A 13,315-nucleotide genomic window follows, 5' to 3' on the forward strand; every position below is an offset into this window, starting at 1 on the left:
AGTTCTGTTCTAGCAGCCGCAACAGACCAAGACAGGAAGACACTGATCGGTGTTAAGAAACACGCCACATTCTCAGTCCACATCCCCCCAAGCAAAATTAACCACACTGACCATGCTTTTTCTGTCCATCAGGGGTCGGACTGGAAAAGTAGCCCTCCCGCCCCCACCACTGCTGGTGAATTCCAGCCATTTGCTCTCACTATTTGAACACCTACCAACATGGTGCCCTTACTACCACCTGGTCAGTAAGAAATCAGGCTGGTAGAGACATGCAATAGGTAAATCGAAGGGAAAGGGAGAGAAAGAGCCACAGTAATTATGAGATGCCACCACCACCACTACCACCACTACTGCCACTATGCCCAGTGCTCCAGTGAAGAGAAGCAATAAAAAACACAAGAGCTTTTCTTTTGGTATTTTCCAGGTTGCAAGATGCAAATTCGTCATTATTTTTAAACCATCCTCAATTTTTTTTTAATCTTAAAAAAAAAAAACAGGCAGAGAATTCAAGAATTCTAAAGCTGAGTCCGTCATTGGAGGGTATACACCTTCAATTTGTCAATGAGGAAAAGTCTGCATATTAAGAAGTGATGTGATTTATTCAAGATTATTAAGACACGATAAAGTGCCAGGATTAGTATCAAGACCTCTCACACCGTGCTGCCCCTTGACCCACTGTGCCTTTCAGCTTCACAAACCAGTCATCCCGTGACCCCTTCCTAATCCCACCAGCATGCACACTCACACTCACACTCACACCCACTCCCACAACACACACAGACACACACAGTAATAGTTCTTACACCACAATTATTTCATGGCTTCATTGTTCATTCACAGGTGCATCTACATATCATTTTGAGATGATTCAAGTCTTACACTGCAAATGGCCAGTTTTTGATCCTGCGTAATTGATTCTCAGCCCTGGGATGAGATCTGACTGCGACAAATGTCTCCCCATTAGTCGAACATGTTAATGCTACTGGTCTAGCTGATTAAATGGTGCATTCTTTCTCCCTATTTCCCACAAATTCTTCCTGAAACTGCCTGCCCATACTTTAAGAGTGTCCATGTTTCTTCATTTAGGAAATGAGAGAGCTAAGCTATACCACCTCTCAATATATTTAAGTCACACACCTTAAGTATATTTAAATCTTTTAGTTTCTAAAAGACCATGACCCTTTTTAGATATGAAATAGTTAAGAGAGCTACAAGAATATGTGACCATCGGATGACTTATTATCCTGACATATTTTGGTAAATTCCTGAGAAATATTTTGAGTATTTCAAATATTTTAAATTAAATTTCAAATAATTTTAAAATAATTTTAATATTTCATATTTCAAAATAATTTTAAATGAAATCTAGCATGTAAGAAAGGAAGGAGAATACTTTTTTCTTTTTTCTTTTTTTTTTAGAGAGAGGGAGACAGAGGGGTGGGGGCAGAGGGAGAGGGAGAATCTTAAGCAGGCTCCACACTCAGCTTGGAGCCCATCACAGGGCTCAGTCTCTCTACCCTGAGATCACGATCTGAGACGAAATCAAGAACCAGATGCTTAATGAACTGAGCCACCCAGGTGCCCTGGAAGGATAATTCTTTATGAACACAAACTCATTCAACAAGTACCTACATATAATATTTGTTAATTATAGTCAACTGAATAAGCTAACTTAAAAATTTTGAAACTAGAATTATTAGAAATATGTTATCTGTAACTTTGCAGAGCTTCAACATCTGTTTAAGGTTGATCTTTGCATTGGTTGGTTACATTTTTGTTGCTAATTTTTGCTTGATTTTGGAGACAAAGAGTTGGTAGGGGTGCTCAAATATTTGTTTAATACATGACTGTGGTCTACACAAAATCCAAGTAGGCAAGTTAAAGCCTTCCTGGACCTTCCCATGGTAGAAATATGTAACATGGAACATTTTAGTGTTCACTTTATCTATCATAATTTTCAAACATTTAAGATACCTTTTTTTTAATCTTTTTTTTAAAGATTTATTTATTTATTTATGATAGACAGAGAGAGAGGGAGAGAGAGAGAGAGAGGCAGAGACACAGGCAGAGGGAGAAGCAGGCTCCATGCTGGGAGCCTGACATGGGACTCGATCCTGGGGCTCCAGGATCACGCCCTGGGCCAAAGGCAGGTGCTAAACCACTGAGCCACCCAGGGATCCCCCATTTAAGATACCTTTAAGAAATGAAATACAAATGAAACATTTGTGGAATTCCCTAATCACCTCCCTGGAACCTAAGAACCTGACAAAACACTGTGTGGATTCTACTATTTGCAAACGCCTTTCCTCAAACTATTTGGTTCCAAGTACAACTTTGAGTCCATTTTTGCTATTGGAAAAGTTCCAATCCAGCTAGCAACATGAGGGACCTGAAATCTCCCAAGATAGCTTGATCCATCACAGTTGAGGTCAACAACCTACGAAGTTAAAGATTACACAAAGAAAGAAAATCTTCTAAGGGGAATAAAAAAATTGATATTCCCAGATGTTGGGCCACTTGCACAGTAAAGTAAGATCTATGGTCCCCTGCAAGTGGCTGTTCTCCAGGGAATTAGAGAAGGGGCAACCACTTTATCTTGCAATTGTGAGCACACAGATGAGGAAAAACAATATATGTGAGGTTCACGAGAAAGGCTACCAACCTTTCCAACGAGAAGGAGTAATGGTTCTGGCTCCCCGCCAACAGGGAATGCTAACAAAATGTTTCATACCGGTTCAATTTCTCTAGTTAGAGCAATGCTTTGAGCCACCCAAAGCATTTAAGTGGTCTCATTCATCTTCATAACACCCTGAGATGTAAATAGGTAGTAATAAGGAATATTGCCATTCTTCAGGGACAAAGGCACTGGTGCAAGAGGTTAAGAGATCAGAATTTTTAGAATGTATTAGTTATACAGCTTACAGGGAACTACTCTGTATTTTCATTTCTCCCCTCTCATTAACAGAAGTACACAGCAAGAGTTTGCTATGTTGCAAAGGTTCGGTTTTATGACGACACTAAATAAAAGTCTGTGTTTTTCTTCCCTTGGTATGCATCTCCTTTTTTTCAAATGCCTTGAAATAAAATTTGACATTGTGCATTCAAATGTAATAAGTGTATTACTTTTAGGAGTAATAATATATGAGAGATACATAGACCCAACAGACTGAATAATTCAAATCACAAAGCCATTAAATTTGGTAGACAAAAACTGACAGTCTCCCCACAAGACATCTGCATGTGTTTTCGCCCTCCTCACCAGAGTTTCTTTCTTATTGATTGTAGGATTGCATAACTCATCTCTGCCTCCCATCAATCCCCCAGTGGCCTATTAGCAACAAATCACTAAGCACAACAATATATTCTCAGAGGGAGCAGTGCGGGCCTTAATAGACGAAGTTCATTTGCGTCTTCATGTAAAGTAATAAAATTCAGCCGGCATTAAAGAAAAGGTTGAGCCATCACGAGCATATTAACTAAATGACTCATTTTATCTAGAGACTCTATAAAACTTAACTCTGACCTCCATTAATTATGAAAGACACAGGTGTTTTAAAATGACATTCTCTTAGAATAACTCAATTGGTCTCTGATGAATATAGCTATAAAATCAAAGAAGAAAACTCCAGGCTCTTATTGAACATGTAGATTAGAGGCTTGCTTATAACTGAGGAGCAGAAGACCGAATAATGAAGACAGACAGGTATGCATTTTGCACTAAGAGAAAGTGAAGACAGGATAGCAACTAAATCCATCAAATGCATTTAAACAATGATGAGAATGACTTCTTTTTCTTTTTAATAAAAGCTTAGACCATAGCCAATCATGAAACAATCTGAAGACAAAACACGCCCTGGAGCTGACGTCAACTGAGAGGCCAGCCTCACCTATACCTGGGCCAACTTTCTCCTCCCTGATTTTTCACCACAGCAGGGTTCCATCATAACTGTCATCAGCTGGTGACTGCACAGAGCTTGAAAGAGCAGCATCCCCCATAACGCCCAAATTTTCACCTGCAATGGTAGGCTTGAATATTAAAATATAAGCTCATGATTTTGAAGTAAAGGAAAAGTGATAACTATATCCTTTACAGCAAAACTAAAAAGTTGTTTATAAAAATTATTGTATTATTTAAATGTAAAAAATATATAAATCATATCAATAACCTTAAAGAATTTGAAGATTTAATTTCATCCTCTAACCAACTCAGGTAGCTCACCAATCCATCTAAAATTGTTTTTCCAGAGACTTTCATTATCCAAACAAATTCCAGGAGACTTTAAGTTCTCTGAGGTTATAACCATTCTAAAAATATCTCTTTTGTGTGCTTTTTCCACAAATTTTGGAGGATTTAATTATTTTTTTAATTATTCAGTTGGACTACATTGAGATTACAGTTTGAATAATATGCTCATGTTATGAGCTACCTCTTCTGTCAAAATTGTTCCTCAAAAATAATAAGTATATGTAGTCTAGGCTATGAAAATTTAAAAATTCTGATCTTATTATTGTTGTCATGAACATATGTGTCCAGTATAAACTTCCCCAAAATTGCATCAACTTATTTCCTTCCTTATCCCCAAAAGGTTACTTCAAGCCCTTTAAAATTCTTGGTTATTAGGAAAGTTTCAAAGAATTCATCAAAATTAAGAACAAATCATTTTAATAGCATTCTTGTATGTTTAAACACCCATATTAAAAGGCACAGAAAAAAGACAAAAAAGGCACCAAAATAGTTGGGAGAGCTTCTTGTTATTAGCAAGTAAAATGAAATAACAAAGATGGATTCTGAAAGTTATGCAATAATTAAGACCAATGCTGTTAGCAAATTGCAGAGACATAAAATCATAAACTTTTCCCCATAAGCACATTTAGGGTCAAAGTTATTAACCAATATTATTAATAATCACACTGATAATTTAAATTTTATTATGTTCTAAATATTACTTGCAAATCCCTCAGTGTTTTTTTTTCAAATCCCTCAGTGTTTTAAAGATTACAGATAATGACTTATTGCTCTAAATTTAACTCACAACTTCTGCTTTTGTGAGTCCACTGGGTATTTGATTTGTTCCTTCCCATTTTTCAGTTGATAGAGATCATATTTCACTTGAAAAAATACCAACTGAACTATCTTATGATTCCTTTAACCTCTGCTTTCTTAGGAATATTCACTCCTCAAGTGATCTCCATATACAATTCTTTTTCTGGGTCATTTTCATAGTTAAAGGTGGAAAAATTGTTTTCATATATCTTCAAATAATCAAATTGTAGCTTATTCTCCACAAGCTTAGGGCTAGCTAATGCCATCACAACAAGCCACACTCCCAAATCTTGCTCCAAATCTCACCTTTGACCCTTGCTCTCTGCCACCCCATTCCAGTCACCATCAATCATTGTCAAACTCAGCTCTGAAATATGTCTCAGATCTGACTCTTTTCCCCATTCCCACCACCACTGCCTGAGTAACATTCTGACACCTGATCCACAGCTCCCAAGTACCATCCCTACCTCTGAAATCCTCAAACTCTAGAACACTCTGCACATAGTACAGTAGAAGTATCTTCCCAATGCAAACAGAGCATTTAAATATGTAGGCTTAGAAATCGTCCAAATTTCTAATGCCCTTAGCGCAAGTTCTCAAATCTGCCAGTCTAGTAGATCCTCAGAATTTTGATTAAACCAAAGATTCCAACATTACTTCCAGAAAGTCTAATTGCAATTGAACTGAAGAGAAGTTGGACATCTGTGTTCTTGTAAGGCCCTGTAGGCGACTCTCATGACTGCCAGAACTGCAATCACACATCTGGAGGATTAAGTCCAAGGTCCTCCATGATCTGACTCTACCTAAAACTCCTGCCTCCCCTGCAACTACTTCTCCTCTCAGTCACCAAATGGTCCAGTCAAGCTGAGCTCTTCTCAGCTTCATCAGGATCTCCAAGGTTCCCCAGGGTACGATCCTTCTGGCAAGAAGACTCTTCCATCTGCCAGACTCCTGCATTTCCAAGGCCCACCTGAAAGAGCACTTTCTCAGTATATCCTTTTCACTCCCAAAGATCATCATGTGTCTTAATTTGTAGGCTTTCCAGGGCTCCAACCCAGGCCTCCGTGGGCAACTCCAATTGCTTGTGTTTCCCCTACAGCCACCAGCCAAGAGTCAGCACTTTTTATTTAAGGGCCAGAGAGCAAATGCTTTGCCTTCACGGACAGTCTCAGTCACAACCACTTATCTCTGCCGGTAAGGCTCAAAAGTAGCCACAGGAAATACACAACTGAATAGGTGTGGCTATGTGCCAATAAAACTTTATTTATAAAAACAGGAGCCAACCCTGGTGCCTCAGCTTGCCAGCCTTGCACTAGATTTTTGCTAGGCTATAAAGTCTTCATCAGGTGGAGACTACCCTTCATTTTTGTTTCCCCAGTGCCTTAGATACATCCTGGCATAAAGTAGGTTCAATAAATATTTGATGAATGAACAGTCATGAAAGAGTGACTGAGTTAACTAATAAACTCTGATGGACTCTACGTGGGACTGGCTGGGAGCAAAGCTCTCAATACTCAAACACTGCAGCAGACACATACACTCAAAGTAAAGAGGATGATTAATTTTTATTACACTGCTTTGTTGGCTCATTCATGCATTTTGGAAAAAAAGGACTTTATAACTAAATAAATAACTGTTCCGCTAGACTTATCTGTTCCCCAGTTCTAGCAGGGAAGAAAACACAAAGATTATTCTTTTTTTTTTTTCTTTTAACAGCAAAAAGAACAGGATGTGCAGAAGTCTTTCCCACAAGAGTGTCTTAGACCACCTCCTGGTTAAGAGCTCACACTCCTGGTCCCCTTCTTTCCCACTGTGTCAGCAGAACTGGGAACAAGGGATAGAAGAAGCTTCACTTTGAATGAACTGTGGTGATACTCAGGTACCCTGAAGGCTGGCAAATATTTCTGGACAAAAGGTAACAAAGCCAGGAGACAATGAGTAGGATTTTTTAACACAGATCAGATTAATTAATCAAATGAGCCTCCTGGAAGAAAGGAGACTAGTAGGTATAAGAAGGAGGAAGATAAGCCAAGAGAATCCTAAGAGAAACACACATCTACAAATCCTGTGCCAATGCTGAGAAGGAAAATCACAAAGAAAATATTTAAACAACAAACTAAAGGATAAAAAAAATACTCAGTCGGGTAAGCGTCCACCTGTTGATTTAGGCTCAGGTCAGGATCTCAGGGGATCGAGCCTGAGTTGGGCTTTGTGCTCAGCAGAGAGTCCACTTGAGAGTCTCTCTCTCCCTCCCACTGTCCTCCTCCTCTTTTTCTCTCTCAAATAAATAAATAAATATTTAAAAAAAAATTCCAGGTGAAGACCAGGAATGAAAAGTGCCATCCATTTTTTTTCATCACCAGCTGTTTTCCCTAAATCATAATTAATATAAATACAATGTAAACATCATCACTACCCTGGGCTTCTTTGCATTATGGGGGTCTACTACTTTCTGGATTCACTCCTAATTGCTGACTTCACTCCACGCAGCAGGAGTTCACCTTAAATGTGTAAACTTAACTAGAAAGTATCCTTTGGAAAACAGAAAAAACATCGTGGCTACTGGAAGCAGAACTGCTGATCTTTTAAAAATCTCCATTTTTCCTTTTAATCATATGCTGCTTCCAACAGATTAATTCTAAGATAAAACTTTAAAATGAAAATAGCAATTAAAAATCACCACTACCATGGGGAAAAAATAAAAAAGAGTGAATGACACTGGTCAATTAAAAAAAAAAAAGACTTTACATGAATCTAAAATTCAGCTCTTTGTTTAGATCCAGTGGCAAAATCATTCTGAAAGGAGAACTTAGTCCAATTAAATAAAAGCCTGCCCATTCATTCAATGTGATCTTATGGGAACAGATGCTTTGAATACTTAAAGCAAATTCAGTGGGAGCATACAAAAGCAAGTTATCCTTCCTTTTTATTTTTATTTTTGCAGATTCAAACCATGGGACAAACAATGCTTGAAAATAAAACATTAAAAATTTTCAAGGTTAGTTTTTGTGACTATAAGGAAGATCAAGCTCTGCCTTGGAAGCACTAGGGTTTCTGTTTTAGTTTTTAGTAATAAACATGCTCATTAGAAAGCTATACAATTTATTGTATAGACAAATGTACAGAAATATCTTCCCACTTATGGAGATAGTCCATATATCCATTAACTGTACAGGCAAAGGCAAAGGGCTCTGGGCAAGGTGCAAAGCTTTGGGCTGGGCCTCATGTCAGGTCATGTGTACAAGGAGACTCAAGCATCCCCATTTACCCTTTCCCTTGATCTCTCCCTAATGCATCCATTTCATAATGTGACTTTAATAGAATTAAAATGTGAAATTTCCAAGGTCATAAGTTGTTACATTTATCATCAATCGTGATTGTGACCCAACCCAAGTATTGAGTCTATGAGCTTCAATCCTACCACCTTAAACAACCGCCAAATGATTGGGTCTCCTGGAAGCCAAGGTGCTTGTATGAAAGCTTATGGGTGAGGGTTCTTATTGAAATATCATAGGCTATGAGACTATGCCCTTCAATTTATATGTTTATATTGCACTGAAACTAGTTAGAGAAGAGTAAAATAGTCACAAATCAACTGAGAGGCGCTTGGCTGGTGTAGTAAGTTAAGAGTCCAACTCTTGGTTTTTGGCTCAGGTCATGATCTCAGCTTTGTAAGATTGAGCCTGGCATTGGGCTCTGCACTCAGCTCGGAGTCTGCTTCAGATTCTCTCTCTTGGTCTTCCTCTGCCCCTCCCACCCCTGAGTTTTCTCTCTCTCTCTTTAAAATAAGTAAATAAATCTTTTATTTAAAAAAAAAAATCAACTGAAAGACCAAAAAAAAAAAAAAAGGAAAGGAAAGAAATTCACTTCTCTTTGATGAGAGGCTCTTTTCATTACTACTATATGGCTTTATGCTTTATAAAAATGTGGTTAATCAGTAAATGCCCCAATTATAATTTGATTATAATCAAACACTAGGTTGGATGCAAAGCAAGTTTGTTGCCATTTAGAATAACATTTGAATTTAGTACAGAATCACTTATCATCCTTGCAGTGAACTTGGCACACTAAAGACAGATTCATTTGGAAAATAAAAATATAATCACCTGCTTATTTCCAGCTTCACAATTCTATCTGAAACAGAACTTAGACTTACGTCAACTTTGTGAACTATTATTAATATCAATATTTTTATAGTTATTATACAAAACCTCTACACCAAAACATATTTCTTTACTTTGGAATTTTTCTTCCTATATATAAAAGATCACGAAAAATACAATAAAATGTCATGGAAACTGCCTTTAGTAGGCTGTTTGACAAAGAAATAATTCATAAAATATTATTCCAACCATAGAAACAAATAGAAATTAAATAATGTGGGGAAATAACTGAAAAGGTAAACTGTGATTATTTCCAAAATTCTGGTTTTTTTCTTTATGCTTTAACTGTATTTTCTAAAATCCTTCAGTCTCATTAAAAACCCAAATGCTATTTTAATTTTCATAGAACTCTTTGGTGAAACAATATATGAATGTCAATGCTATTAAAATAATATAAAAGATAATGTGCACCTTGGAAATAGTAAATTTAGGGATGTTTCCAGAATCTCCACGAACTCAAGATGCAAGTACCTTCTGGGACTATATAACCACCAATCACTTAAAGGAAGGTCTTCCTTTTGCAGCACAATGAACTTTTTGTGAGGAGTCCAAAGAATCTTTAACTGAATTCAATTTCAGAAACAAAGTGTCACTGGCATAAAGTGAAACAACCCAATAAATGGCTTTGCAATGCTAAGTGTTCATCATAAGAAAACAAAGCCTATTATCGTATTTTCCCACGTTTCATATTTAAACCATTACAGATTTCTTAAATATGCACCTGCTATGTATACTTTTTTGCTAGGTCAAACCCTCCCAAACAGGAAACTGAGGGCTGAGTTATTTTTAAAGTTTTATAACTGGCTCACACTCCCTCTCAAACTTTCTGAGCCTAATCCCATCAAGTTTCCTAGTAAAATTCCTCGCTCAGTGATGTCTGCCAAAAGCGTGCATGCACACGTATGCCGAAATCCATGGACATCCAGCAGAGCTACCCCACTGCTGCCCGCTTACTGCGTACCTCTTACTATGACAATCACTTTTCATGGATTATTTTATTAAATCCTCACAACAGCTGACAGGGGTAGAAATAATTACATCAATTTTAAAGATGAGAAAATTAGACACGGAAACTGGCTTAAGGTCACACAACTGAGCAAGTCCAGTCTACCTCTTTCTTCCTTTTCCTTGTTTATCAAATGCCTATGAGGTCCTTGTACTAGTGTCCCGGAACAGAAAATAGAGCCTATGTTCCTGGGGTTGCTTACCTGAAATTCAAATTTAAATTGTGCCTCCTGGACTTTTATGTGCTAAGTCCAGGGATCCTATTGTTCCTGGTCACCATGCCATACCATGTGCCAGGTGGACTCAGTGGTTAATCTGATCCCTCTTCAGCATGGCTGGACTGGGAATGTGGACATAGGGACACTGGGATGGATACCTTCAGGGACAGGTGTCCCTGTGGACAGTTCCCCAGGGCTGTCTCCCATCAGGACAGGACCATGACATATCTCTTCCAAGTGCCAATGTGCTCAGTGGCTTTTCACATCCATTAGGAGAATCTATGTCATTCGCCAAAAGCCAAACACCCACAGGGTGTAGCATGTGTGTGCTGCTGTCCTGTACGTGCAGCACCACACACCTCCAGAAACAATGGAGAGTCTTTCAAGTCAAGCTCACAGGCAAAACTTTTCCAAAGTTCTTTAGGGTTGAATGAAGGACAGAAGTTTCAGCTCTTCCAACTGAGGTCATATTTGCACCTTCTACACCAGCAGCTGGCTCCTTCCCCTTTGCCTAAGAATAAGAGTTCATTTTCCCTAAGGGTTAGCTTTGGGGCTAGAGATTGCCACGCCTTTGTGTCCTTGCCCAGACATGGGAATCTGGGATAAATCTGCAAAACCCAATCCATTTTCCCCTGAGGATCTTCCCAGACGCAGAGTGGCACAGATACAAATCACATCCTTGAAGTAGATATATTGACTCAACAGGTATCTCTATGCTTCTGCCAGGGGAGAAACTATGCTACATTCTAGAGAAACAAAGAAAAGACCAGCACATCCTCCGCCATCTGGTAAGTCAGTATCTGATAATGGCTGGTGGGGTGTGGGTGGTACCCGACAAAAAATAATGCAATAATGCAGTTAAGGAAGGTAGATGAGAAGTGTGCTAACAAGACCACGTAGAGCAGGGGATGGAGGAACTCAGGCCCAGGGGAAGACTCCTGAGCCAGAACTCTTGACTACAAATATGAGCTGAACAAGTAAGAGAACTTGGGGGAAGGGGTAGTTAATGTTCCAGGAAAGCAAAGAAGTTTGTTACCAAATCCCAGAATAAGAAAGAATCATTTTACAGTGGTGGGCAATATAAATAACTCCACATGCCTGGGCTATGAGAGAATGAAAAAAGCAGAGTTTGTAAGGGATGTGGAACCACAACCACAAGGCAGAGGGTGTGGTGGGCAACACCAAAGTGCCAGCATTTATCCATCAGGAGCTACCAAAGTGTGTGGGGGTGCATTCTAAAAAAGATGGCGTTGGCCATGGTACACAGGAGGAGGACAAAATCTGGAGGCTAGAGGACCAATTAAAACCCCTGCAACATATGGTCCAGGCTCCCAGTGATGAAATGTTGGAAGTCGGCACCTGAAGTCCCCCATGTATTCCTCACGTGCCAAAGTAAGTCTAAGTACACCAAGTAAACCAAACCACTCTGTCCTCACTGTCAACTCCAAAATATCAAAAGAAATGCAGGTGACATGCTCAGTGCTAGGAACTAAGCCAACTTCTGTCTATGCTTTTGAAGTTATGCCCATACACCTCAATGTCTTCAAGGGTTAGGTGGATGCACAAGGGCTCCTTGAGATCTGAGAGCCAAAGCGATTATTCTAGAAACTGTTCAGTGTTTATCTAGAGTGCCCAGAGTATAAGTCAGACTGAGCTTCACTCAGCTATATGTGGAAATTGCATATACTCTCTTGCTATGAAAAGTATGTTTTATAATCTAGTAAAATTGACCAAAAGAGATATAACCATTCCAGTGCCCAAAGTGCTTTGCTAGAATGCCAGAAGAGTCCAATTGGCCTCTTTCTTCAAAGTTAGCATTCTTCCGAAGAAAATGGTATGAAGTATTTTTCATACATCATCCTCAAAATACATTGTCAGGATAAGTGATTTGAATGAAAGGATTATGCCTGTTTTCTGAAGAAGTAATGATAAATAGAAGAGCAACAATTCAAGATCTGTTCTGATGGTGTTCTAGCAGCCTCCTCATTAAACTGGAATGTCAAGTGTTGACCTGGATATAGGACCTTAAAAGAGGTAAAAAATAACAATTTCCTTGAATTCTCAATAGACTGGTAAATGGTGTAATCATGGTCTCAGAGAAAAGTAACAATAGGCATTGGAATGGATGTCAAATGAACCTCTTGACTGTAGAATTTTCCTAAAGAACATACTGAGACTGGAGTAAAAAATGCCTGCATCTGAAATCTTGAGTCCAGCTTTTATTAGACATCATAATATGTCCTGCCGCCATGTCCTCATTTCTACCATCAGAATGTTGACAATACCTACCTCTCAGCTTTCACGGAAAAAAATGAATTAGTTCCTGTCAGAACAGTTCCTGCCACATGAGGAGCACCCAATAAATGGGTGTAGCACCTTGCTACAAAGAGCAGGTGTCATCCTATTATTAGTAGCATACTTTATGGTACCCTTATTCCATATTTCATTCTTAGAAGTATTACTTAGCACTCATCAACTATGGCAGAGAAGCTCATGTGTAGCTGCATCGATGTCAAATGAAATCCAAAATTATCTGTGGTGGCAAAACATTAAGATCTCTCACCTTGCTCCTACAACAAGTTCATTCTGTCCTGGGTCAAATGTTAACTGCGAGAAATCCACAGCATTCTTCGCTCTGAACTCCCGTAACCAGGGGCCAATTTCTAAATAGGAAAAATAAATAAATGAAAAGATAAAAATGAATGATTTTTTTCCTCCAGGGACCACAAAAAGTGCACATCAGGTAGCAAACATTACATTTCAGAGAGGATTTGGAGGTCCCCTAATGTGAGCGTTTAGGAGCCACTGGAAGTTTCCATCAGAATGTCACATAATCCATACTGAGAATGTGTAAAACATAGAGGGCAGCCACCCAATAAAGAGTG

At 38.7% G+C, this 13,315-nt stretch overlaps 1 protein-coding gene across 5 annotated transcripts in view; it reads right to left on the minus strand.

The window, feature by feature from the left end:
- The window catches only part of SEMA5A (semaphorin 5A), a 472,307-nt gene that overhangs the window by 241,621 nt on the left and 217,371 nt on the right, over positions 1-13,315 (minus strand). For 4 of the 5 annotated variants that reach the window (XM_026017648.2, XM_072752696.1, XM_072752695.1 and 1 more), the window contains one exon: positions 12,994-13,093. The exons of the other annotated variant lie outside the window; for it this stretch is intronic. In XM_026017648.2, the coding sequence (XP_025873433.1) occupies positions 12,994-13,093 (100 nt within the window). The remainder of the gene's footprint in view (positions 1-12,993; positions 13,094-13,315) is intronic. 5 annotated transcript variants of the gene reach the window in all.

Source organism: Vulpes vulpes, chromosome 3 (assembly GCF_048418805.1).
Source record: "Vulpes vulpes isolate BD-2025 chromosome 3, VulVul3, whole genome shotgun sequence".
Lineage (NCBI taxonomy): Eukaryota > Metazoa > Chordata > Mammalia > Carnivora > Canidae > Vulpes > Vulpes vulpes.